Source organism: Talpa europaea (genome assembly GCF_964194135.1).
Source record: "Talpa europaea genome assembly, chromosome: 14".
Taxonomy (NCBI): Eukaryota; Metazoa; Chordata; class Mammalia; order Eulipotyphla; family Talpidae; genus Talpa; species Talpa europaea.
This window is the reverse complement of record NC_140082.1, coordinates 12,883,691-12,911,555: the sequence shown is the minus strand read 5'-3', so window position 1 is coordinate 12,911,555 and position 27,865 is coordinate 12,883,691. Positions and strand designations below refer to the sequence as shown.

At 48.2% G+C, this 27,865-nt stretch overlaps 1 protein-coding gene across 1 annotated transcript in view; it reads left to right on the top strand.

Moving 5' to 3' along the window:
- The window catches only part of CORO1C (coronin 1C), a gene marked incomplete at both ends in the record, with an annotated part of 43,014 nt that extends 25,855 nt beyond the window's left edge, over positions 1–17,159 (top strand). Inside the window, 8 exon segments of the mRNA XM_084253764.1 lie at positions 6,538–6,667; positions 9,112–9,293; positions 10,734–10,853; positions 11,637–11,741; positions 13,688–13,833; positions 15,618–15,675; positions 15,781–16,026; positions 17,040–17,159. Coding sequence (XP_084109890.1) covers positions 6,538–6,667; positions 9,112–9,293; positions 10,734–10,853; positions 11,637–11,741; positions 13,688–13,833; positions 15,618–15,675; positions 15,781–16,026; positions 17,040–17,159 — 1,107 coding nt within the window.
- Positions 17,160–27,865: the final 10,706 nt, after the last annotated feature.

Sequence of the window (27,865 nt, the reverse complement as noted above, 5' to 3'; positions counted from 1 at the left end):
TCTCTTGGGATCCAGGCATTCGGCATTGACTTGTTCACTTTGAGCATCGTCCCATGACAGTGAGGTCACTTGGACTGCAGTCTTCGGAGAGGGGGTGCCAGCTCGATGATATGCGCCTTCATCTTTTAGAGCAGGCAGGCTCTTTTCAGCAGCTGCAAAGTAAATTATACTGGCATTGTTTACCTTTACTATTTTTTGAAGCACCACTTTATACCAGCAAATAACAGTTAATATAAACTCTCTTCCCAGAAACTGTACTCTTCCTAGGTCTTCCAACATTTGGTACTGTGAGTTCTTCTCTTCTAGGATACTTCTCAGAGAGACTTCTTGAGATTGTGACTACTAAGATACATGTGGGGAAATTTTAGCTCCAAGTAAATAAGTGTTTTAAAAATACAGAGAGTAGCAGTCCAGGTATTGAGTGGTGATCAACTTGTGCCTGAGGATAATGATCAAATTAGTTTTAAATGGATGCTTTTCTCTTCTTCCAGCTCAGCCTCGCCCTCCTATGGAAATCAAATGAAAAAAAAAAAAAAAAAACCCCAAACTCTACGGATTTTACACTGTTTTTTTTTTTTTTTTTTTTTTTGTTTTTTTGCTTCCATTGTAAAACTTCCTAATACAGTTTTGCCTTGAAATAAAAGCCAAAGTGCCTTTGTAGTGGATGATGAGCGTGTGTGCCTCAGGCTCTCGTTCCCTCCAGTCCTGTGCTGGCTACTTGTTGTTTTCATCTTGTGCAGTTCGCATTTGGGCCCTGTGCCCGTGGGTATTGTGCCCTTAGCAGATCAGCACCCAGTACTGGGTTTTTGATTTCCCCAAACGTTTTGTCACTCACACATGTCATGGCTCTTTGGGAATGTCCTGGCTGTCCCCCTGGCTTGGGGGATCAAAGGCCTCCGTAGAGAGCATGCTCTTCTGCAGCTGCTCAGGGTCTTCATGCCTCTTCCTGTCTCTTAAGAGCGTCCCTTTCCTTCATTTTCCCTTTGGAATTGGTTTCCTTAGCACTTTAAAAATAAAACCTTTCAGGGCAGAGGGGTTTTGGCCCTTTTTGTGGCTGTAAGGACAGGGAAGCGGTGCCTGGAAATGCTTTGTCTTTAGCTCTCGCTGTTTGAGAAACAAAACCATCCGACAAATGGATTTAAAACTACTACTTGAAAGAAACCCAAGTTTCTTAATGTTCCTCGCTTTTTCATCATTGGAACTATTCTCTTGAGCCGTCCAATTTCCACATTCCAGAATTTCACGCACAGATCGATGCCACGATGCTGTAGTTCTAGCACGAACGTCAAGTTGTTGTTTTGATTTTTTTTTCCAGAACCACGATGGGTTTTCACTGATTGATTCACTCTTTCATCTGGAAAGCCTTGGGACTGATTGCCTTTTTCCCCTTCCTTTCAAAACAAAACATTGCCATAGTGATGTGTTTTCCAAATAGAAATTTTCAGGAGCCGCATGGCAGCATTAAAAAAAAAAAAAAAACATTATGCGTGCATGGGGAGGTGACTTGCCGTTCCTGCCACACTGAGAAGCTGCTCAGGCACAGCAGAAGATGCTGCTCCTTGTCATCCTCTCTGCTCACTATATATGGTTTTGAAAAAGCAGACAGTTGCTACAGTTCTCCCTCACCTGCAGCCAGGGAGCAGAGCAGAGCTGACAGGCCTGCAGGGGGAGGAAACCTGTTCTCATTTGTGCTCATTGGCCGAGGCATGAACTGGAGACTTACACACATGATGCCATTTAGGTAGCTGGGTACAGGGCTAAATATATTTAAAGATAAGACTCAGAAGCCTTGATATATAGACCTAAAAATGTATACGGAGTCCTAGAGGTTATAGTAACAGCAAGAAAAACAATCATGAACATAGAGTAATCACTTTGGCGGGGGGTGAGGGGGGTTGTCAAGGACTGTGTTCTAAGTCGTAATGTACTTGGTTATATTAATCATGCAGCCCGGGAAACAGGCCAGGGGACAAGGGGCACACAGTGGATGAGGGCCCTGCGGGACCCAGGTCTGTGCAACTCCAAAGCCCGTGTCCTTCTCCCGAGTTCACAGTGGTGTAGTGCTTGTGCATACAAAACATCTGAGCTCATTTCACCCTCCCAGTGACCCGAGCAAGCCGAGCTGACGCTGTCCTTTGTGTCAGACAAGGAAGTCGAAGCTCCCCAGAGTGAGCTCTTTAGGCCGCCATGGCCAGTATGTGTCCCAGCTCTGACAGGAGCCCATGTCTTCCACCTCCAGGGCAGCCTCCTTCCCACCACACCAGGGCATGTCCCAGGTTATGCACAAGAAGAGGAAACTTCCTTTGTGTCGAGTAGGACTGGCGCTTGTTGTTGGAGCTGAAATGGAGGCAAGCCCCCTTGAGTCCACACTGGAAAACCGCCGCCCGGAAGGAGCACCCAGCCCGAAGAGGGGCAGAGAGCCGAATAGTGAGGGCCTCATTGTGAGCGCAGGCAGCAGCACCAGCCAGGGGGTGTGTCTGCCCAGTGTGGAAAGGCTTACACATCTCCCAGCTCTCTGCACAGTCTACAGTGGAGAACAACACCATCTTTATTTACCAGCAAAGACAACAAAGAGCCGTCGTCTTTTCAACTAGTTTCACAGACTTTCCCGGTCACTTTCTCCTCCCACCGTAAATCCTCCTGCCTGTGTTGGCGTTTTTCCTCTGGTGCCTTTTTCCTGGTTTTTCCTCAGCCAGCCTCTTTGGGGCTGTGCTTTTTAGCAAATTGCTCTGTGAATCTGTGTTTTTCATTTTGAAACTGAATACTTGATTTCCTTCCTCCTCATCCCTTTCTCCCTTCCACCTGTCACCCAACTCCTGTTCATCCTCAGAGGTGGTGCCCTTGGGGAGCCTCCCCGAACATACCACAATGGAGCAGTGGATGCGATCTCATGGCACTCGCAATGCCATGGGCGCTCAGCTTCTGTGCTGGCATAGTGCGGGTCGCGTGCCATGAGGATTCCTGGTGAATATGCAGCACTAACTGTAGCTCACACTTACCCAAATCCTGCCATATGCCAAACACTGTTCTAAAAGCTTCAGCTTCATATTGCTACATTGGACCTGAAGACAACCCCCATGAAGGTGCATTCAATTATTACTCCCATTTTATAGTTGAGGAAACTTAAGGTCCAGGTTTAATTCAGGTGAACAGACCCATGGTCATGCAGCTGACAGGCGGTGAAATTAGGAAGTGGACAATCTGTTCTAGTTTAAAGCCATTGTCTTAACCACTGCACTGTACTGTCGCTACATTTTGGGGGGACACTGACTTGTGTCAGGTACTGTTCTGAGGGCCTTATTGATTCATTTAATCCCCCTAGTAGCCCTAGAAAGTACAGGGCTGGCGTTTCCTATGTGCAGTGATGTCAGGTTCTTTACCCAGCACCTTCACGTCAGTGTCCCGGGCGGGAGGTGAGCACGGGTCAGTTTGACCCCAGAGTGCATGCTCCCACACTGCGTCACACCACTTGTCTTTGCTGTCCTTGATTCTCAATCTAGTAGAAGTCTCTGCCTTTTTTTAGACCGTGCACCCCTTGAAGGCAGGGCCTGCTGTTTGCTAGACTTTTGTTTCCCTCCTTGCCTGCTAGTGTGCCTGCCTTACAGTGGCTGCTCAGAAACATGTAGCATGAATGAGTAACCACGGTAGTAAAACGGTTGGTTCAGTGACTGAATTAAATGCATAAACCTCGTTGAAGGAACCATTGAATCTGCCAAAAATGAGATAAAAAAGGAACAGAGTTTTTCTCATTTAAAAAACAATACAATAAATACTTTGCTTCATCATTAAAGTTTATTGCCATCCAAGGGAAAGATGAAGTTCTGTTAGGAGTTCTGTTTTCACACTGTTTAAGATTGGAAATGCTGATTGGAACCAAAGCCTCCCATCACACCATGCCTCGCTGGCGGTGTGGAAATGCACTCTTTGGTCCTGTCAGAGTTAGGCACAGAAGGTTGTACAGTCCTTGCAAGACGCCGCCGCACCCCATGGTTATGGTGCCCTCTGGAGATGGCGGGTGGTATTGCTGCTCTTCGCTTCTACGCCTGTCAGACCTCCGTGCAAAGTGCATTTCCTGTTGAGTCTCTAAGGTCTCATTTCATAATTATTTCTCTGATGACTTCATTCACGCTTTGATCATATCAGCAGTTGCTTTCTGTTCCTTTGTTCAGAATTTCAGCCCTCCTTGATGTGCATATAGCCAAGTTCAATTTGGAGCTGTTCACTGTCATAAACCCTTGAATAAAAATAGCACATGTCAAGTTGAAAGCAAACACGTAATGCTGGGAGATGAGGAGCAGCTGCCTGTGCTCCCAGCGAGACTGGTCCGGGTGAGGGGCAGGAGGAGGCAGGTAGGTTTTCCTTCTGCGCCTTCTGTGATTGTTCCCATCTGCCTTGCGTAATGCTTGCTGAAGGATGAGACTGGCTCAGAGGAAATTAGGTGATACCCTAAACTTGGACCCTCAAGAGGCAGCTCCCTTTTGCCACGATTTGCCTAGCGGGTTATATTTAGCAGGGCAGAATTTAGCTATAAAAAATCCGTGACTTTTTCCCATTATCAGGATGGCAAAGTTTTCATTCTAATTTTTTGCAGGACAACAGAACTGACTGAACCGTAAACACGCATCTAATCCAGATCTCTGCCTTCCACCAAGCAATTGAAAACAGACAGTTGTTTGTCTCCTTCTTAAAAACCCCAACAAAGGAAAATTCTGTTTCTCACTTGTTCCACTGTTGAACATGATTTTTCACTGACAAGCTCTAAATTTTTCATGAAGTAGTTTTTAAAATCTTTTTGTGTGTGTGGGGGGGGGGTAAGTTCATGGATTGTGATCTTCATATATAAGAAGAAATTAACATACTGTAATCTTCATATATAAGAAGATGATCACTTTAAACATTACTCAGTATCTGACCTCCCACAGGGTTCTTGGTGCTCTTTGGCTTAGCTAAGACCTGGTCCTTTTATTTTTTGAAGCCGGCTTGGTCTTGCATTGTTAGCCTTGAAGTCTCTTGTTTCTCCCACTCTGCTGCTTTTCCTATTCCTGTCATTCCCCACCACCCAGGCACATCCCCAGATAAGATATGGTAAATCTTCTCTTGAGTCATCAAGATTTAAATAGCTTTATTGAAATATTCCCAATTAGTTCACCCATTTAAAGTTTACATTTCAATGATTTTTAGTATATTCAGCTATCACTGGCTGAATATGCATGTACAGCTGTCACCCCCTTGGTCCCCAGCAGTAGGCACTACACAACCTTTAATCTTCTTTCTGTCTCTGTGTGCTTTCCTGTTCTGCACATTTCATGTACATGTAATCCTATAGCACGTGGTCTTGTATGATTGGCTTCTTTTTCCTTAGTGTACTCTTTCCAGGCCACGATGTAACGTGTCAGTCCTCCATTTCCTTTTGTAGCCAGATAGTCCCTGTCATAGTGGGCTTATCTTCTCTTTAGTTGCTAGACATTTGGATTATTTCCACCTTTGGGCTATTGTGAATAATGCTGCTGAAAACATGTGTGCACACGTTTTCATGCAGTGCTTTCTCGTTTCTCTTGGGTAGGTATGCAGGGGCAGTATTGCTGGTCAGCTGGCAGCCCTGAGGAAAGGTGTTGGGGGAGAGGGGGTGGCTTCGCATCCCCACTGGCAGCGTGTGAGGACTCTGGTTTCTCTGCATCCTCACCAGGACTTGTTATGTGACTCCTTGATTCCAACCTCCTATTTTATTGTGGTTTTGACTTATATTTCCCTAATCACTGAAATGTTGAGCTTATGTTCATATGCTTTCTGGCTACTTGTATGTCTTGAAAATATGTCTATTTAGAACCCTTGCTCATTTTTTAAATGAGTTACTTGTTCTTTTATTGTTGAGTTGCAAGATTTTTTTTTTAGTATATTCTATATAATGGACCTGATCACATGTGATTTGCAAACCATTTCTTCTCATTCTGTTCTGAATTCATTCTAAAGACATTCTTGTCTTTTACCTTTCTTGATAGTGTCCTTTGAAACACGAACGTTTTTAGTTCCAACCAGATTCAATTAATTTTTTCTTCTGTGAGATTTCTATATTACATGTTACAAAGCTATTAGGTATATTTTTATTCTCCAAGTTAAAATCGTAGAAAATATTGATGTGTTAGAAACAACAGCATCCCTTAAGAGCTTTTAGTGGGTAGAGTTTGCACTTCTCTTAGGAACCATGGACTGAATTAGGAGTTCTCACCCAGTGCTGCTTCGCCTGGGCACTTCGTCATTCGATCTTTCAGTCTTTTGCATGCTTCTAACTGGCTGGTTTTGAACTTATCGGGGAATTTAAAATCTCAACTAATATTAAATAACAGAGGAGCTGTAACGTGTAAAGGCTTATGGTTATTCCAACTTTTAATATCCTATTTATATCTTATAAACAAACTTACACAGTTGTTTCACAATATGCTGCCTCACCCAAGCACCATCGCGTATTCTGGACGGTCACAGTAGCTGTGATAAAGGTGACAGTATTCACACAGGTTATCTGTCTTCCTGTTCCAACAGGTGTGGCAGATCCCAGAAAATGGACTTACCCTTTCCCTGACCGAACCCGTGGTGATTTTAGAAGGCCACTCAAAGAGAGTTGGTATCGTGGCCTGGCACCCGACAGCCCGCAACGTGCTTCTTAGCGCAGGTAAGAGCTAAGCACTCCTCTCCTGGGCCCTGGCTTTTGGTCCTCACCTCCCTTTGTGTTGAGGGACCTTCAAATGCATTCTGATTGTGTACTTTACAGTTTTAAGCAGATAATTAAGAATCCTGGGAGTGGTGTCCTAACCCTCGAGTTTGAGTGCGCTTTGATAATCCGACCGAAACATAGATCTCCTACAGAGGAAAATGAGCAGGATCATATTGCCCGCGATTTCAGCAGATTCCTGGTTCCTGAGGGCTCTTGATTCGTGCTAGAGGCTCAGTTATTCCTCACATAGTAGGAGGAACACGGGTTGCACCCAGGCTCTGGGTCCTGCCCTGGTGGTGTTTCCAATTTGGGGTGATCGTGTTAGGCAAATATCCTCCACCCTTAAAAAAAAATGCTTTCATTTTTCTCCTTAGTGAGCAGTATATGTGTGTTGCAGAGAATATATATAAACAAAAGGAAGAAAATAAAAATCCCACCTTCCAGAGGGAGCATCATTCCTGCCATTTCCATGGCTTTTTCCAGAAGGAATTTTTGTGCACATCCATAAATAATTTTATACAGGAAGATGGGTTCAGACATTTTACACATCATCTGCTTTCTGCGCTTAGTGACACATTGTGGTCCTTTTCGTGTACCTTTGAATGTTCTTCCTGTGATATTTTTAATGACTGCATTAGAGTTCGTTGTGTTCCTGAGTTTATTTAATCAGATCCCTAGTTCTAGTCATTGAAGTTTCTGATTTTTTTGCTATTAAACAGCTCTGCTGTGAACCCCCTGGTGTTCTTACTGCTTTTCCACAAGAGGAGTTTCCAGATTTTGTCTGACAATTCTTTGCCTTTGTCAGAATTGAAGGTTTTTATCTTCTTTTATAAAAGCAACACAAAGGGCAGGAGGGAGCTTTCTGGGGTGATGGAAATGTTCTGTTTCTACGGAAGATATGTGTCAAAACTTACCCAATGTATACGTCAAGTGGGTGCGTTGCATTCTATGTAAATTACACTTTAATAAAGTGGTTTATTAAAAAAGCAACACTAACATTAGTGGTAGATTTTAAGGTCTTTTTTCTCGCCAGAAAAAAGAAGAATGTGCAGTTCAGTTTTTAACTGGAAATAGAGGGTATTTATGATATAAGTTAAATCTTAAATGCTAGGGAACTTATTGAAACCAGGGACGACTTTTCGAAAAGGATATTACTTAGGATTCTTTTTAAATTCCCATTGGCTGTACCTGGGAATCCTTCAGATGATGTCCTCAGACCACAGTCTGACAAGGAGAGAAAAAACTTCCAGAGATGGAATTCCATCATGGAAAATTCCCTCCTTCCCTTCTCATCTAGGTCAGACTTTAAGTCTCATCAGGAGACTGATCCTCACTCTCCTCCCTTCACAAGTGGAGGAGAGTGATGGCTCGCATGGTTCTGCATATTTTAAGACGATGTGATCTATCCACTGTGACTGAAGTTACCTATTTGCTGGTGATGAGCAACGCAGAGGAAAGGTTGCGTCTCCATCCCAGAATTTTGCTCCATCTTTTCATACCCTTTTGCAGGTGTTTTTGTTTCAATTTTTTCCCCAAATTTCCTACTTCTAATCTTAGGTAACAGGTGCCCTGGATGTTAGTGGCTTATTTTCCTACAGTACTTGCAAGATGGGTTTATGGGTGGGAATTTCACTCTCCAAGTGTCCGTCCTCGTTTTGCTTCAACTTGAACTAGTGTCCTGGCACAACAAGTGCATGTCTTTTTATTTTTTATTTATTTATTTATTTATTTTTTAAGTGCATGTCTTTTTAAAGGGTCCTGTGAACTTGGAGGAAGGGAGAATGGAGTTAATGAGCTGAGGGGTTGTGGCTGTGTCTACACTGGCCTCTTCTTGGGTCAGGTTCTGAATCCACCAGCCTGCTGGATTCCAGTTCGGGTTCTCAAATCAGGCCAGTCTTGGCCCATTTTTCTCCCACTTTAAAGATAAAGATCTGCTGTGAGCAGGCGGTGAGGCCAGTCTTGGCAGCACTTCCTTCCACCGTGTGCTTTCCCTGCATTAATCCAGCCCTATGGTCCTCAGTGTGTCACTGACTTGAGTAACTGGCCACCCGGCGTTTTTGTAGCGTGTCCTAAACACTTACTGAAACCCGGGTGTTTTGGTTCCCCTAGAAAAGAAAATAAGCTTCATTTGATCTGGTGCTTGTTTTACTAGAAAAAGAAACTTATATAATCACTTGGGGTCCACCAACCCCAACTCTTAAACACAGGATTTAATTTTCTGATAGTTCTTTGTTTCTTTCATGAGCCCATACTAAGCATTTCTTTCACACCAGTGTCTTTTGCTGCTCATCACTTCAGTTTGTGACACCCAGCCCTTTCTTGGCGGTGTACAGCCTGACTGTAGTGTTCAGGACTGTTGCCGTATACGTGTCTCTAACCTTGGAGGGCTGTGCTTGCTGCAGGCTGTGATAATGCCATCATCATCTGGAACGTGGGAACAGGGGAAGCCCTGATTAACTTGGACGACATGCACTCGGACATGATCTACAACGTCAGCTGGAACAGGAATGGCAGTCTGATCTGCACAGCTTCCAAAGACAAGAAAGTGCGAGTAATCGATCCTCGGAAACAAGAAATTGTCGCTGTGAGTACTGTTTGGCCAAAACCCTGACTATGTGTAGCACTTTGGTGAGTGTGAACTTTCTACGCATCAAGGTGGGCGGGCGAGGCTGGCGGCCACCAGTGGACCCTGGGTGTGCAGACGCCGGCATCGGGAAGGGCTTGTGGGACTTCTGACTATCTCAAATCAGTTCTTTTCAGGGATGTTTGTTTCTCGCCTGTATCCAAGTCCTATTTCTTACATGGTAACCATTTTTTCACAAAGAAACGTTTTTATCAGTGCACTAGAATCTTTAAGAGTTTAGCCGTTTAGATCAGCTCTTGACTTAAGTACTGAATATCGATTGGTTCCCCACCCTGTTCCAAAAACCATTAAGATGCCTTACGAGAATGTCGTAAGTCCTCTCAGCAGCTCCGTGTCTTTAATTTTTTTTATTTATTTATTTGTTTGTTTGTTTATTTATTTGTTTGTTTGTTTATGCAAGAGCCGGGGTACAGGCCAGATGCGCGGGAGGGTGAGAGGATTCACCAAAGACAGAGTGGGGAACAGAACAGGCAGACGGATGAAATACACTGCTGAGGGGAGCAGCAGGCGAGACAAAGAGGTCTGCTGCGCCATGTGGGACCCTCACTGGCCGGCCGGGATCAAACCGGCGCTGCAGAGGCTGTGGACAGCTTCACAGCGCGGCGCTCAACCGCCTGCGCCACCAGGGGAGGCCCTCCATGTCTTTAATTTCTGCCCCCAAACTAGACTACAACAAAACCACATTTCATGACAGGAGGTGGACATTTGGAACTTCAGTCAGGCTTAAAATGACAAGTGTTAAAGCCAAGAATGCTTCCCTTGAGCCTGCTTCCCTGAGATATGGTGGTTCTCTGCCCTGTAGCCTCTCAAGATTTTGGGCCCAGTCGTGTCTGGGGCTTGTTGAACAGCAGGATCATGCCTGGCCCTGTACAACGACGTGCTTTTCCCATTGGAACCTCTGAGGGTGGTTCTGCTGTGCCATCACTGAGCAGATGAGGCAGAGGGAGGGCTTAGCCAGACTTTCTGTCCTAGGAAGTAGGAATTGTGCTAGAAACTGGAGGGGTGTCCAGCCTGCATGCTGTTATGCTCTTAGGATACAGACATTTGGCAGAGCTCATTCGTGTGTGTGGGTTGGTTGGTTGGTTTGTTTTTGCATTGCAAGAACTGAGTTTGGCAGCAGGGCCTTGTGGAAGGAGTAAGACTCTAAGTGAAATCCTGGCTACTTGGCTCACTCACTGAGGGGCCTTTACCAAGTCACTTAGTGTCTGTTTCCTCATCTGGGAAGGGGAAGTGGTCTGTTCTCTCTCTCTCTCTCTCTCATGCACGCTCACACGTGTGTTCACTTTCATATGAATGGCATGTGGGGTGTGGTTGGGTTCAGTTTGTGAGCCCCCCCTTTCCTTCTTGCTGTTTGAATATGTGTAATGTGCCTGCCCCCAGGAGAAGGAGAAGGCGCATGAAGGAGCAAGGCCCATGAGGGCCATCTTCCTGGCAGATGGGAATGTCTTTACCACTGGTTTCAGCCGCATGAGCGAGCGGCAGCTGGCTCTCTGGAACCCGGTACGTCCTCCCCAGCCCCCCCCTTGCTCACACTTGCACTTTCTCTTTTATGATGGGTCTTTGGGTGGGTGAGGATTCTTGGTTGACTCTTTTGAACTCCTGCATATCTTAAATTGGATATGTGAAGTTGTTATTCTCACTGGAAACATTGCTAAGTGTATTTCAGAAACACATTCTTGGTACTCCTAAGCAGTGTGTGTTGACTGTATATTTTAAAAAGAATGCAGGAAGAATTGTGTGTTTTAGACTTGGAAAATAATGAACTTGGTTCTGTTTTATAAAGAATGTGATCCAGTGTCGACATCAAAATAGTTATGCTTGGGAAAATGATCGTGACAGCATAAGTATAAAAAATACTGAACTAGATACACTAAGATCCAAACGGACCAAAATGGTAGTTATTTCTGCTATTCACTGTGCTGGGGATTATGGAATTTTTGTTGTTGTTGTTTTTTTCTTATATCTTTTAAGGAACATATTTATTTTATAATAAGAAAAAAGATTTAAAAAAGGAGTCATAAAGGAGAAGGCCTCTCTGATTTCCATCATGAAATCACAGTGACATTTGCCGTAATTACCGTGTGCAGTGAACATGATTTTCAGTGGGCTGGAGCCCATTTCATGTCACTGTTGCTATTTACAGGCCAGAATGTTAATGTGCATTGCCCAGACTTCCATTATTCCAGGGAAATGGCTAACTTAACAGGATGAAAGAATGTATAATAATGTTATAGAAATTCATCTTTAAAAAATGTCTCCATCTGTATTTTAATTTTTCTCCAGAAAAACATGCAGGAACCGATTGCTCTTCATGAAATGGACACGAGCAATGGGGTGTTGCTGCCTTTCTACGACCCTGACACCAGTATCATTTACTTGTGTGGAAAGGTAAACAGTGGTTTTCATGGTTGGCATTAAATTCAAGAAGCTGAGTTTATCCTTCAGAGCTTTTGAAGATGAGCAGGATGTTAAATCATTTTCATATTATTGTTTTTAAATTGTATCATTTTTTACAAGGTAACATTGGTTTATAACACTGCATTTTAATATTTTAATTCGTCTATTTGTGTGTGTGGCGCGAGAATAAGGGCAGATGGCTTAGTTTTCGGTCTTCAGACTGGACTGTGTGTGGCCTGCCCCTTGTGTGGTGATAACGTACTGTGCTCCGTGTTTTTGATGGAAGCTGGGTCAGGGTGTTGGGGCAAACGCTGACGGGAATCGTCACTCAGTTCAGTGAGAAGGAGTACAGGCTGCTGACGTGTTTTCACCTACAGGTGCTGTGTGGTTGATGGTGTTAGGCTGCTCTGAATTGGTGCCAGGGACAAATAACCACTTTGCCATATATCATGCTAAAATCGATCAGGTAGCCTACAATTGGCAGTAAGTTACTTACTATGCGTGGCCTGGACTTGTGAGGAGAGAAGGGCTTTGTGGAGGAGCTTTTCAGGACCTCAGCGACTCTCCAGAAGGTCCTTGTTCCAGGACCTTAAAATATGTGGCCTGACTAACGTTTCAAGAGGTGACAGTTATTGCAGGAAGACGTGGCCGTGCTGAACTCAACACTCCTTTCCAGCCTCATGATCTCTGCCTAACTGTTGGTGCCTTTGTTGTTGTTATTCCCCTTTGATGGGTGGTGACCTCAATATTCCATATTCTTTTACAGGTTCAGTGTTCCTCAGAAACTTTTGTAGTTCAGACAGCTGAATTGACAACCAGGGAGCTTTGATGTGTTGCCTCAGAGCCGTTAGGATTGCCCCTTGCTGGATCAAGCTGGGGATGTTTTCACTTTTTTCACAGTTGGTTGAGCATGCTGCGCACCTGCTTTACATTTTTATGTAAAGTTACTTAGAAACCAAGATCTTGTCTGTTTCCTTGAAAGTCATCTTGCTTCTGATGTTAACAGCTGTTGAGTGCACAGGCCTCCCCTGGCCAGTGCTGCCATGGCTGCGTCAACACAAACAAGCAGAGGCTCCCCAGAAATTATTCACACGAGGTAGAACATTATTTCGAATATGCAGAAAACAACTGCTATGTGTTTAGCTTCCTCCCGTTTGCTTTAGATATATAAATCATTGAACAAGACCGCATCATAAGAACTGAGAGGAATGTTAGGATGCAATATGGTTTGGCTACTTCTCAGAGGTACAGATGGAGCAGACACGTGCCTCCCGCTCTGCCAGGCGGGGCCACCTTCGCTGTTCAGCTTGCAACCGTGTGATGATTATTTGTGCATAAGGAGACCAGGATCAGCTTCAGCTCTCCAGAAACAATCTGACTGTTGTGAGCAAGGTTGTCATAGAATTTTATGTGTGACGAGGCAGCACTGCCTTCTGAAGTTAGAGGATACTCACTGAAAGGAATTGTTTCTTAATTAGAAAAGTCTTACTTTTCATCAGCATCTGCTTGTCTGGCAGTGGTGCCCTCAGCTCTGCGAACCCAATGGTGCTGTGGGGTCCGTAGTCACGCTCTCAGCTGTCCTCCTGGTCTTGGTCTGTCTGCTGGACTTGAATAGAAGCAATACAGCTTCTAGTGTTCTCCCATTTTGGAAGGGAACACTTGTCGGCAGAGTTGGTAACTTTTGTTTGCCCTGACTCTTGACTTGGCATCCAGGCTCAGAGGGGCAGAGTTTAGCCTTCAGAAGCACAGCACCCGTGGTCCGCTAGGTGATAGCTTAACTCATGTGGTGTCGGCAGGCCTTTTTTTTTTTTTAAAGAGGATGACGAGGTTGGCCACTGTGACAGAGTCCCAGTTAACTCTGGGTTTTAAGGGAAGTGACACATCCACACCAGATGTTTCAGTTGATATTAAACGTAAACTTTTCTGATTTCTTGTAGGGAGACAGCAGCATCCGCTATTTTGAGATCACAGACGAATCCCCTTATGTCCACTACCTCAACACGTTCAGCAGCAAGGAGCCTCAGAGAGGCATGGGGTACATGTCCAAGAGGGGGCTTGATGTCAACAAATGTGAGATTGCCAGGTAAAGAATCCGTGTCGGAAGGTACTCAAATCATTTCTATTGTCCGAGTTGTAGAAGAGCAATACAGCTTCTAGTAATTCTCCAGTGCCCAAGTTTTCTCTGCTTGTCTGTGGTGTAGAATTAATATCTCATTTCCTGCCCACATTTGGAAAGAAGAGTTTCAGAGCAGTAAAGAACTTTCAAAATCTTTTAATCCAACTGTGTCCCTCTCCATTCTTCAGATTATATACCTTCGAGGATTGCAGTTAGATGCACATTCTTAAACAGTGCGATCACCATCCTTCAGACTGAGACTGTGCCATGTCCCCTAGGAGGCGAGGCTGTCCTGGGATGGAAATGCAGGAGGGTGAACCAGATTCCAAACTGGCTTGTGGACCCCACGGAGGCTAAACTGAACTAGAGAAGCTAGTGCTGTCCAGCTCGGCCTGTTCTCCTGCTAGCTGGGCTTAGGGAACCTGTGGTGTCATCTGGTTCCTGTCTCTCTGTCTATTGATTTTGCAAATGGGCCCATCTAATGCAAATGGGCTCCCTGAGGGGCAGGCCTTTTTTTTCCCACAGTAGTCAACAAAAGGTCATCAGTGAGGCTCACTGACCACTGGCCATTTTAAATGCGGAAGAGTCAGCACTGTTAGCTCTTAGTTGGCACCAGCTTGGAGCACACATCTGTGTGATGCTGTGCTTGCACCAGACATCATCCTGGCTGTCTGCCCTGGTCACATAATGAAATAATGGACACCTATCTCTGTCTTAATAAAAATAAGAGTATTTTTTATATTAATCGCTATGGATTTTTTTTTAATACATAGCTCTGTAATAGCTGGAGAGTAATAAAGGAAAACTGTCACAGATAATTCAAAATTGTAGTTTAAACCAGACTAACAAGCTGTGGTTAAAAACAGATTGAACCTGAGTTTAAGATTACACCCAATATCAGGAACACATTTATTTTACTGCCCTCCCCGCCCCCCCCAAGGTTTAAGAGACTGTAATAAGCACAGTCAGTCAGGGTGCCCCCTCCCTCAGCCTTTCACCATCTGTCAGGCGCTGTGCTGGAAGCTGTGTGGATTCCCCTCTGCCCTCTGACAGCCTGAGGGAGCTCTCTTTATCCCCACTTCATTGGCGGGGAGCTCTGGGCTGGGTGAAGCTGTCACATGCTCGGGCACGTGGTGGGTGCAAGTCAAACCCAGCTCGATCATTTCCGCCAGTGTGCTGGCTTCAGAGGCTTTGTGCTTCGTGTTCTATTCTGTCCGCGCTTTGGATAATTCCAAATGTTTTCTTGAGTGTTAGACATGATGTGTTTTGCTTGGAAGCCAAAATTTTAATTCCTAGGGTGGTTTTCCTTTTTAAAAATCATATTTACACTTATAAGTGTTCAGCCTCCTCAAGTTGGCAGGAGACCTGGCATCCTGGCATCCGAGCACAGATATTATCTGACACGTAGGCGTGTGTTCCCTTCTACTGACTCAGTGACTTCTTCCCAAGTGACTCACTGTCGGTGGAGGTGTCATTTCCACCACATTTGATTTGCCCCCAAATAGCCAGAATTTGTTACTACGACGGGGAGACCTCTCTCCGCCTGGTTCTTGCCTCCAGCCCACTGAGTCCTGCTTCCGCTCTCTCATCTGAGACATGGGAATGCTAAGTCTGCCTGCTCCCCGGGTGGGTCAGATGAGGTGACAGGCAGAGCATTTCATGCCTGCACAGCACTGTACAAGAGCTGCTGTGACTGTTACTTGGCCTCCTCTTTTGCCTAATGCAGCCTTGCCTTTACTTTCCCTTTGAAGGTTCTTCAAACTCCATGAGAGAAAGTGTGAGCCTATTATCATGACTGTCCCCAGGAAGGTAAGTGCCTGACTTTCTAGGCAGCCCATGTGTTGAAGAGATAAAAATTAAACCCCTGACTTTCTTCTTCCTTGCCTAAGGGTTTCCCCACAATGTCTTTTGCAGTCAGACCTTTTCCAAGATGACCTATATCCTGACACGGCGGGGCCCGAAGCCGCGCTGGAAGCAGAGGAGTGGTTTGAGGGGAAGAACGCAGACCCGATCCTCATCTCCTTGAGGCACGGTTACATTCCAGGCAAAAACAGGGATCTCAAGGTTGTTAAGAAGAACATTCTGGATAGCAAGCCCAGCGCAAACAAGAAGTGCGACCTGATCAACGCCCCCAAGAAAACCGTGGACACGGCTAGTGTGGTAAGACCTGTGGGAGGTCAGGGGCGTGCTTGGCCTGTGCCCCTCAGTCCCTTTGCCAGTCCTGGGCGACAGGGAGCTCCTTCCAGCGGCGCTTTCAGTGAACAGTGGTGCATCCTGTCTGCACCAGCCTCCTAGGCACGTCACCTTCATGTTTGGTGCCGCATTGGCCCTTTGACTCTGACTTTTACGATGATTGGGATAGAAGTGGTTCTGCTACTGTCTCTGAGAGTCAATAGGGCTTCTTGAGTTTTTGAAACTGTCTTTCCTCAAACTGTTTGGGGAAGAAGTGAGCCCGGGAGCCTGTGGTCACAGTCGCCAGGGAGGGAGGGGAGTGAGAGGTCTGTGATGCTGCCATGTGTTGGCAGTGTGGGCCTTAGCAGCAGAGGCGACCATAGCCTCTCCACGGGGACTGCGGCAGTGGAGTGAGGGGAACAGAACCCAGCACTGAAGAGCTGGGTAGCCCCGGAGGGCGTTGCTGAGGGGAGAGGCGAGGCCATGGGGAGTTGGTGGGCTGTGGGGTGTTTTGGGGGCCAGCACTGTGAATTGTCAGAGAAGGTAAGCAGAATGAAGCGGTGAAGTGCCTGGAGGAACCGGCATTTGGGCCGTGACAACTGAGGCAGCCCCATGAGGACTTCGGTGACTGAGGTTTCCGAGAGCCTGGGCCTCTGAAGAAGGGTTAGTGGCAAGACCGGGGATTAACCCTTGAGCAGGACCCTCCCTGGAGATGGTGGGGGCTCTGGAAGGTCGCCCCTCACATTGGTCAGAGAGGTTAGTCCTGGTGGAGCTTTCACTAGGGCTCTTGGGGTGCAGGAAAGGCTCTGAAGGAGTCAGTCTTGTCCTGCGTTTACCTGTTTCCAGAGACTGTCAGGCGGGCACGCAGGCCCCAGGGCCAAATTATGCCCTCACAAGGCCCAGCGGCTGCAGCTGGCCATTTGAAAAATAGAAAACTACATTTTACATCTCAGTTTACAGATTTTTTGACCATCTTCTCCCCACCTTTTTTGTTTCCTTAGCAAAATGAAGCCAAGTTGGATGAGATTTTAAAAGAGATCAAATCTATTAAAGACACAATCTGCAATCAAGACGAGCGCATTTCCAAGTTAGAACAGCAGATGGCGAAGATCGCAGCCTGAGGACCGCCCCGCGCAGGGAGCTCGCAGCCGATGCTGGTGTGGTCCCGGGAGGGCGAGCCGGAGGCACTGCCATTGGAGACATTCCATTTCAGATCTGTCAGCCAGCGATAGGCCACATTCCAGTGAGAACTCAATTCGTCTCCCAAATTTACAGAAACAAAATGCGATTTAAAAGCTGAGCTTTTTATCAGAAAGCTTTTTTGATGTTTTAAGTGTTATGTGACTTGTTGAACTTTCAAAAGATAAAAGTGCTACTTTTAAAATCCCAGATATTCTCAATTTTAGAACACCAACCAATTCTGATTCAGTGTCATGCCCAAGTACTTTTTTTTTTAAATAGGGACCAATGCCACATTGCTTTTTATATTTCTTCTTTTTTAATGTTGCCAAAACCAAAAGTAGCTTTTTTTCTTTGTATTTTGCTACTTTGCAGTATTTGTGTGTGGTTTTTTTTTTTCTTTAATTTGAAAGGGACAGCACTGTGTATGTTTATAAACTAAATGAAGATATTATTTTGTATAAGCAGCCATCTGCGCGCCATCCGCGCGGCCACCGCCTCCAGGCAGTGGGCAGCTCGCGCCCGGCGCGCTCGGCAGCACCGCCGGAGGAGGGCTTGCAAAATCACGTGGGTTCCTGTCACCTCTCCTTTGATCCAAAAGTCCATATCCTGTCGTTGCCTTTCTTTCCTTTCTCATTTCTAGAAATTAGGTGGTTGTATCAGAATGGAATTTTGCTTCTTGGTTACCTTGTGCTTCAGATGATTATAATCTAACCTAAACTAGCACGTGTTTCTGCAGTTTTGTTAAACACATGGACCCATCGCGTTATCACTTTCAACGTCACGTTTCTGGTTTTGGTCAATACTTGACAAGGGTGCCCGGGACAGGATGACACCCGTGCTGTTGAGTGTTCCTTCTTGCCCGTTCCTGCGGCTTGCCTAGCTCTCGGCCCAATGGGGGACTAGAAACTAGGGACCCAGGAGGGGAATCCCCGTGCCCCCTGCTGGCCCGGGCTGCACTGGGGAAGGAAGGGGCTCGGCCCGCACCAGCGCAGCTCCTGCCCTCCCTGTCCCTCACGTATGCAGACACCTCTCAGGGCTCCCTTCTCGCCTTCCTGCCTGTCCGCCCCAACTGCATTCAGCTGAGACGAGAGAGCCGAGGGTGCTCTGGGTGCTGAGACTGAGGAGAGTAGTGCAGAGTGAAGGGAGACCAAGAGTGCAGTCCCCTGCGGTGGCTTTGGTGTGTCCGGACCATGTACCCTTTCGCCATCCACACGGGCCAGCCTGCTGCCCCTCCAGCTCACCAGAGCTGTGTCAGAGCACAGAGACCAGATTTGGGGCCGGGGGCCGAGACCGAGCTCTGCTTCCCCGTTCCATCTAGATTAGCGAGGACTTCTGTCCACTTTCATTTTCTTATTTTGCATGCTTGTGGAACAAGGTGTAAAGAGCCTCTGTTCTGAAAGGACGGAGCGTCTGTGACAGAATTTGAAGCGTGCAGTGCCACTGGGCCCCCCGGGGCCTCTCGCACGTGCTGGTGTGGGGCTGGACTGGCCGACGCGTCTGTGTGTGCAGGGAACCGGGATGAGCTCAGTGGGCTGGAAGACAGCCAGGCTGGGGGACGGTCTGCAGGGAACGGTACCTGTTCCTCACCGACACCGGGGTCGCTGTCTCCAGGGTTTCAGGGCATCGGAACGTGTGACGTGGTGGTGTGTGCGTGTGCATGTGTGTGATTTTAATAATGAAGTGGATCATGAGCTGTAACGAAAGCAGTAGTTACCGTGACTTGTGTTCAGACCTGTACATGTTTCTTAATCAACGGAATCTGCTGAGGACCTTCATTTTTAAGAGTCAGAAATGTTTTAAAGGTTCTGATATCAAATTAAGTAAAAAAAAAAAATAAAAGTGCGGATGGTGGTGAGACACCATGGGAATGTGGTAGAAGGAGCAGCGGGAGGGCAAGAGAAGCGGTCCTGATCGTCTTGTGTAGCTTATGACTTATTTAATGAGCGGATGCCCAGCCAGGCTCAGAGTCCGGTGCCCGAAGCGTTGTGGATTGTTTTTCCTGTTTTGTCTTTATTTTTTTTTTTAAGTCATGCTATCCCAGAGGAGAACCAGTGAATTACTCCTAGATCGGCTCTTATAGAGCGGCCATAGTATTCTGTCAAAACACCTGCTTCCATTTTCAAAGATAAAAAGATCATTGATTACAAAACTGTGTCCGTGTTTATTTCACACCTCGCTGGCTCAAGGGGCAGCCCCCGCTGCTCTGCCTGATGCAGCGTCTCTGGCGGCGTAGACCTAGCCAGGTGACTTCCTCTCCAAGGGTAAGTACTGGGGGAAGGGGTCAGCCGCTCGGCTGCAGTAAAGGGGGAGTCGGGGTATCCAGCAAACAGAGCGCTTCGGCCCCAGAGTCCAGCCTGTCCGCTGCCCCCGCTAAGGGTGCGGCCTGGGCAGAGGGCCTTTTAAATCTTGAAAGAGGGTGAGAATTTCTTTTTTTTTTTTTTTTTTTTTTTTTTTTTCCCAACAACAAAATAGCGTTTATTAGAAAATAACAGATAGCAGATTGGAGAGTGCTTTCAGGGTTAGATCTGCATGCACTTCTGGAATCCAAGACTAACCACCCCCTATGTAACTTCTGGAAGCTCTCCCCCTCAGTTCTACCAGAGGGGGAAAAAGCACTGCCTCCCTTGGGAGATACAAGACATGTTGAGTCCTGTCGTTTGATGATTTGCTGCATTTATAGGTACCCAAAGAGGGTGAGAATTTCGTATAGTTGAGGTGAGAGAGCTCTCCTTGCCGGCCTCACCCTGTGCCATCGTCACTGCAGTGAGCCGATTCTCGGAGAGGGCCTGTGACCACGTGGTTTTCTCTAGTAGAAGCAACTTCTCGCCTGTGATTTTCTTTCCAGCAGCAGGTTTTCAGGGTCACTTGAGTGACCTGGCCTCTTTTTCTGCTCTCCTTTTTGCACTAAAACATTTTCTCATGACGTTTCGGTGATTGTAGCAAAAGATTTCCCACCGTTTGGTTTTTCTAAACGTTTGTAAACATGATGAACAGCTGGGGCGCTCCCCCACTCCCATACCTTCTCCTGAAGTTGCTGTGGTCTGAGAACGGCCACCGGGCCCATGGGCAGCCCGTTGTGGCAGGAAGTAGAAGCTGGCAGACACTGTCTGCCCCTCGGTGCCCACGGTCAGCGGGGAGACGCATGGTGTGGGGGGTTTGCAACTGGCTGGTTTTCTTACTTTGGCTGCCTTGCTGCTTTGCCAGAAGACCTAAAAATCACCATGGTAGCCCCAGACAGCCAGGGGAAACTTCCCGTTTTTTTAAAAAGTAACTTCCCTTGCTGTACTTGGAGTTCTGTGTCCAGAAAAACTTTCAGTTGGCTCTTAGGAATCTGTTAACTCTAAGTGGCCCCTTTTCTGCCAGCTAGCATATAGATGACCCGAAGCCCATCTTTGGGTCACCACAGGATTGGAGCGCACACCTTTCCTTCAGAGGAGCTGTAATTGCTGCCCAGGATGGTGGCCTTTCTTCCTTTTTTTTCATTAAAAAAAAAATGCCCTTGGCTGTACTGCCAGAGGGAGTGCATGCAGACTGGTGTGACCTTTCCAGAGAGAGGCTTGCTTTTTGGCCTTTGGACCTCTTGAGAATTTTGCCCCACCCAGGAACTAGTCAGACAGGTACCCAAGAATTAGAAGAATAAAAATTAGTCCAGCTGCAGGGGGTTGCATGAGTAATTTATTTGCCACACTTGTGTTATAAACACTGTAGTTATTTAAAGTGATTTTAAAAGGATATGAAATAGCAAACATTTTAAAAATAGGTTGTAAAATGTAGTCAATTCCAAAAGTACATTTTCCAAAGAAAGTTAGGGGGGCGGTGAAGTCCACTAGAAAACTCGCTAAACCTCAAGAACATAACAGGTCAGAATTTCTGGACAAAAGTTCAGGCTTTGCCCCACGACCCTGAATATCAATGAAGCGGGGTAACCTACCCAGAGCAGATTATTTTCGACAGACTGACCTTAAAGGTTGCATGCATAAGAAGCGTGTATTTACGAGTAGAATAAATGCCACAAATGTTGCTATTTCCAAATAGCAGTTATGGGTCCTTTTATTGGATTTTTCTGAATAAATTTCCTGTAAATATTTGTATACGCGGAGAGAAGTTATTAACATGGGTGAGTGATGATGACATTATTAAAACAAGCATCATCTGACCATGGGGAAGGAAAGGTGAAGTCACATGAAGTGACTGGGGCAGGGACTCCACCGAACCTCATGGTGACACCAGATAGATTCTTAGTATAGTCAATAGTTATGTGAAAAGGAATTAAAATGAGAACAAAACATTTTTTTTTAATCTGGACTCCAGACTAGGGAACACATACGAAATCCCAAAGCGATGGAATGAGTCACAAAGGAAGTGACTGGCTACATAAAAATTGAATTGCATGAGACTGTAATATGTTAAAACAATAGAAGGCCGTGGAAACTGGGAAATATATTCTATGTCAATAGTATAAGGAATAATATATTCGAATTTGCTTAAACTCTTTCCCCCGCCTCTGTTTGAAATGGACGTGATCGTCCCTCCCTGGTGGAGGTGACCAGTTTTGAGTCCAAGATAGCAGCTGGTGGCGTTCCTTGTCCCTGTCTGCCCCTAGGAATTGAGTCCACAGCAAATGGTGTATCACACGCCCACGAGGTGGAAGAAGTATGCTAAGAGACATTAGTCATAATGTGCTTTGTCAAAGTTCCTCAATTGCAAGTTTCTGAAACAGGTGGAATGAAGAAATGGGGAATGAGAAACTGCTCCACACCCCAAGGTACTCCAGGGTCGGGTCACTGCTGATTTTGTGGGGTGGGTGGTTTTGAAATGTGCAGAAAGAGAAGTTTTAGAGAGGTTGGCAGGATCTTTGAAATTCGGTGTAGTTTTACTTTATTGCATGGAAATGAAACTGGGTACGAAAACTGATTTTAACAGCCTGTTAGTAAATGGGGTTGCGGGGGCGTGTTTGGGTGAGGAACAGCTTTTTTTCTTAATGGCGTCTTACGCTGATCTGAAGGCTACATGCCTGTTTTCAGAAGGGATGAGAAGGGTGGGTTAGGCGCAGCCCTGGGAGAGGGGATTCAGACAAAGGCCGGACAGGCAGTTGCAGGCATGGGGAAGGCTTGAAAGAGACCAGCAGTCATAGGTGTTTCAAAGGGGAAGAGGTGCTCCCCTGGTGCTAGGTGCCAAGTGTGTGTACGGTCACACCCCTGCACACTAGAGCTCCAAATACAAACAGCACTTTCCCCGCCTCGTGGTCCCCTAGTCCCGGTGACGCAAAGAAATTACAGCAAAAAGGGTGGGGGCCCTGCAGTGCTACAGAAGCTGGGGTGGGGGAGAAAATGGGGGGCAGGCTACCCCATTTGTGCAGCCTCACCTCCCCAGTGCCCCAGCAGCGGCCTTGCCTTTGTGCGAGCCCTGCTGCTTTCCCGTCACTCTTTTGCGGTCTCGTTGTCCCCCCCTAGGCACACTCTGTTCTTCTGGGCATCCTCTGGGTGAATCCTTGCTTTTGCAATGAGCAACTAAGGGTCCTTGTGAAAACTGGCATGGGTCACCCAGTAGTCAGCAAGGAAAAACAGGCTAAAAAGCAGTGCCCTGAGGGTCGAGAAATCAACCATCACAATTTCAACAACAAAATCCAAGCTCCTGGGTGGCACTGGCCAGGTCTGACAACTGGGAAGTTGCCCTGTAGATAACAGGAAATTGTTGCGGGTTCACTTCCGGGCTGACATGCTGTTTGGTTGTGGAAGGCAGATAAGCACCTCATGGTTAACAAACTCCTGGGCTGCTTACTGCTGCCCTCAGCTACCTTTCCCCAAATGACACATGAGTTCTTATCACCCAGGCCAGTCTCTACCAGAGGAAGTGGATCAAGATGTTACAGAGCAGGCAGGCGATTTCCCATCTGGGCAGATGGGCACCTGCCAGAAACCTCGCCTTACGAGCAACGCCAGACCGTAGTTTGAATTGGTTCCTCTACTTCCACCCACCTGTTCCCTTTTTTGCTTCCAGAGTGATGTTTTCTAAAACAGAATCTGTCAAGATCTCTGATGGCGACACAAATGATTCCCATCTTGTGTCTTCAATGAAAGCCCCCTCGACTTGGCGCCCCTCCCCCTCAACCTGATCCCTGTCTCTTCTATCCTCCTGCACGGAGGCTGCAGGCTGCTCACACTGGCTGCCATTTAAAAATGCCTCCTTGATCCAACCACCACTGGCACCTCCAAGATTATTGGCTTGATAATTGGCTCACAAGATTATTGAGGCCGGGGCTTCCCCGGTGGCGCAGCGGGTTGAGCACAGTGCTGTGAAGCTGTCCGCAGCCTCTGCAGCACCGGTTTGATCCCGGCTGGCTGGCGAGGGTCCCACAAGGCGTGGCAGACCTCTCCTGTCTCGCCCGCTGCTCCCCCTCAGCAGTGTATTTCGTCAGTCAGCCTGTTCTGTTCCCCGCTCTGTCTCTGGTGAATCCTCTCACCTTCCCGTTCCTCTGGCCTGTACCCTGGCTCTTGTATAAATAAAAAATAAATCTTTAAAAAAAAAAAAAAAGATCATTGAGGCCAAGAAGGCCAAAGATTGCCAGTCAGCAAGCTGGAGACCCAGAGGAACAGATGTTTCCGTTCAAGTCCAAAGGCAACAAAAAACTGATTCTCGAAGGCAGCCAGGCAAGAAGGTTCCTGTTGCTAGGTCTTTCTGCTCTGGCCTTCAACTGATTGAGTGCGGCCCATGTTGGGAGGACAGTCTGCTTTCCACAGTCTGATTCCAATGTTAGTCTTATCCAAACACATGCTCACACACACCCCAGAATAAGATTTGCCCAAATATCAGTGCACCCTGGAGCCCAGTCACATGGACACAAAAGATCACCACAACTTCCACATCGTGTTCTCGGGAGTCCCCTACCTTAGTCGGTTCTTTCTGTTTTCTGTCATGGTTTCATTTTAAAATTGAGCTAACACTGCTTTACAACACTGTATGTTTTGGGGTGTAGGATCACACGCCTTCAAATATATGCTGCCACACCATGCCCACAGCAGCCAGAGGAGCTTTTTCAGATAACCATTCAGGGTTGGGTAAACTAAAGCCCACTGCTAAATCCAGCCAGCTGGAAGTTTCTGTAGAGCCCACAAACTGAGAATAGTTTTTCAAATGGTTGGGGGATAAACGGAACAGTGAGAAGTAAAAACTACATGCAATGCATGTTCTAGCATCCCAAGGGGATTGCAACATGCACACCTGTCATCTAAAGCGTCATCTTTGCTTCTCCCCGCACCTGCAGAGGGGCGTAGTCGCCCCAGAGACCCTGTGGTCACAAAGCCTAAAACGGTCACAGTCTGGCCTTTGACAGGCAGCGTGCCGCCCCGCTGCATCGCCACAGAGCCCACTGTGGCCCTCATGGCTACTCAGGAAAAGCCAAGATCTTGGCGCTTGGGTTCGTTGAGGCGACCTGGCCTGTATATTCCTGCCCTCCTGCTTCGGAGGAGGCCTCTGCCTCGGGCTTTCGCTCATGCTGTTCTCTCTGGACGGCCCACCCTTTCCATCCCCAGGATCTGCACCCCGCAGCAAAGGACCCCACCCCCCACCCCGCCATGCTATTCCCTGAAGATCCGCTTGTTGACTTGCCCCAGGATCTGGGATGGGGGTGCCTATTCGATTGTCTGCTCCGCAATGCTTTTCTTCTAGGAACACGCCTCCTTTCCCCCCAGTCACCCCCAGGCTGGGGCCATAGGCCCTAGGAGTCATCTCCAGTGGCCGCAAGTCTGAGATTCCCTTCACGAAGGCCTGGGCGTGCGGGCCAGAGCAGGTGTGCACGGAGGGAGAGAGGGCTCCCTGGGCCTCGCATTCCCCAAGTCCATGCCTAAGGCCCGGCGTCCTCTCTGACCCTGGCTTCCCCGCCATACCCCAGGGATCCTACTGCGCGAAGCCAGTTTGAGTTGTGTTTGTCTGCAAGCGAGACCCCTTCCTTGGCTCGGCCCGTCTCCTCCACCCGAGCCCCTTGAGGTCTGGGAGCTCCAGCGCTAGGGCCACGGCTACGCCAGCTCCTCGGGGGGCTGTGGGAGGTAGCAGTTGCCTCAGCCGTGACCCTCTGAGTCCGAGCACCTTTCCAGACCCGCCCTCTGGCCTGCAGGTCCGGGCCCAGCCCCAGCCCTGGCCTCCTGCAGCCGAGCCCATGAGTGTGGGGCGCCGCTGTTCTGGAGCAGTTTCACTTGCTGTCTCCCACCCAGAAGCCCGCTCTGGGGCCACCCAGGGTGGAAGCCGAAGTGCGCGGCTGGCTCCCCGAAGCGTGGGCCCCACATGAGAAGGGGAATTGAGCCCCTGCTGTGGTGGGCTCCTTAGTGGCCATTTCCCCTTCAGATGCTGCAAATCAAAGTCTGTGAGTGCCCCCCCCCATCAAAGCGGGGGTGTGACACGTGTGTGGTGAGGGGTGGGCAGGCAGCTGGGTGGAACCCCCTTCCTTCTGTGCTGGGCCTTTCATTACAGCAGCTCTGTTGTCCCTGTTCAACGAGAACCCGGCTTTCATGGGAGCAAAGCCTCCCCTGCGGGGGATTCGAGCACCACCGCCCCCGGCTGCTCCACCTGCTGGGCCTGGGGACGCAGCGGCCTGAGGTCTGGCTGACCCGGGCTCCGCACGGGCCCTTCCCTGAGCCTCAGCTTCCTGGGGAGCAGAGTGGCCACGGGGGCCAGCAGGAATCTATGTGAGGCGGCACCCTGTTTTCCTGCAGCCCTCCTCCTGTCTGGGAACGGAGTGGGTCACACAGAAGGCGGGTCTCTGGCCGGAGGAGAGACCGCGGCGAGCTCCCAGTGATGGCCGATGACCAGGTCCCAGCTCCCCCGGCCTCTCGGGCCCAGTCCTTGCCCGGCCACACGTTTCCACGACGGCACGGGCTTGTCTCTATTTTCCCCTCGTTTCCCTCAATAACTGACTGCACCGTGGGCGAGGCGCACCCGGGGATTCCAGGCTGAAGCTGGCTTTGGCCGCCTAGTGCTTCCTCTTTGTCTCCACGGCACTGGGTTTCGTTAGAGCTGGGCCGGTGTGAGGAGTTCCCAGCCCGCTCCCCACTCAGAGCAGAGGGGCAAGCTCCAGCCAGAGAGGCCGCTGCTGGAGAGGGTGGTCCCGGCCCCCGGCACGCTCACCAGCAGCTGGTGTGAGCAGGCTGCGTTCGGAGCAGGGCCCCTCGAGCAGGAGTGTCCAGTGGGGGGCTGGGGGGGGTGGTGTGTGCACACCATGGCTTCATTTTTCCAAGTGGGGGCGGGAGGGACCGAGCTGGTCACTTCAGGACGGGGCTGTTCTGGCAGCAGCAGGTGTCAGTTCACACCAAGGGGCCCATTTACCCCCCAAGGCCCATAAGTGTCCTTGATCCCTGCACTAGCCCCGACTGAGCTCCAGGACCGATGGGAACCTCACCCCAGTGGCTCTGCTGATGGCAGTTCCTGCTGCACCCCGCAGTTCACATGGTGTTGGGGAGCAGTGAGGAGCACTGTACCGCGTTGGACGGCCAGAGCAGCAGGTCAGCCAGGAGGAGCTGGGACAGCACATGCATTTATTCATCAAGTATGTATTACAGCAGAACACCAGCTCTGTAATCAGCCGGCCCGGGTGTGCACCCTGGCTCAGCCATGTAGTTGCTGTGTGACCTTCAGTGAGTTCCTTGACCTTTCTGGGCCCTGGTTATTTCCATGCACAGAGTGGCAATACTGAGAGGCGCTACCTCAAGGGGCCATGGTGAGCACTCAGCCAGCTAATATGACGACACACACGAGTGCTGACATGAGGAAGCACCTGATAAACATTAGCAGTTGTTATTCCTGGGCCAGCACTGTGCTTGGCCCGGGAGATGCAACAGTGAGCGAAAGAGCCCTGGTTTTTTCCTGCAGATTCCAGGGAGTGAAGGCTTGACCTAGCCATTGCAAACTCACTGGAGAGGGGCCGTGTTCTGAGCTCACAGAGTTGGGGCAGGATGTCAGGAAAGGCTTTGCCTGAGGTGGGGCACGTGAGCTGAGTCTGAAGAGAAAGAGTTACCGGAGGATGAGCAGTCCAGAGTGCTCCAGGCAGAAGTGGCTGCACAGGCAAGTGGCTGCACAGGCAATTGTCCTGTGTCGGGAGCAAACAGGAGGAGTTTAAAGAGGGAGTCGGTGCAGAGAACAGGGGGACACGGTGTGAGATGAGGCTGGAGGAGAAGGAGCGTCCATGGCAATGTGGCCTTTTTGGGGATTTGAGTCTCTTTCTAAAAGCACTGGGGAGCCATTGAACGCTGCATAGGGGGAGCGTTCCTGCACCTGGAATTGGGACGGGCTCTCTCTCTCACATGGGGGCTGGCACCCGAGACTTGTAAGCGAGTTTTGCTTTCAAGTTTTATGAGAGATGGACTCAGGGTCAGAGGCGGGTGATTGGCCTCTGCCTACATCCGTGGGCCAAGGTGTTCTCAGACTGTTGCTGTTTCCTTGCATTTTTTGGCACTAAGCGTTTCGATAGCCTTTTTCCAGATTAGGCCGTGTCAGAGACTCCAGTGAATTCTCTAAAACCACACAGCAAGCTCAAAGCAAGGACCCAGGTCTCCCTCTTCTCAGCCCTGTGTTCCTCACCTGGCCATGTGAGTGGTCCTGCTGGTGGCTTTTCACTAACCTGTAGGCCCCAAGAGGGCTAGGACAGGGTGTGTCC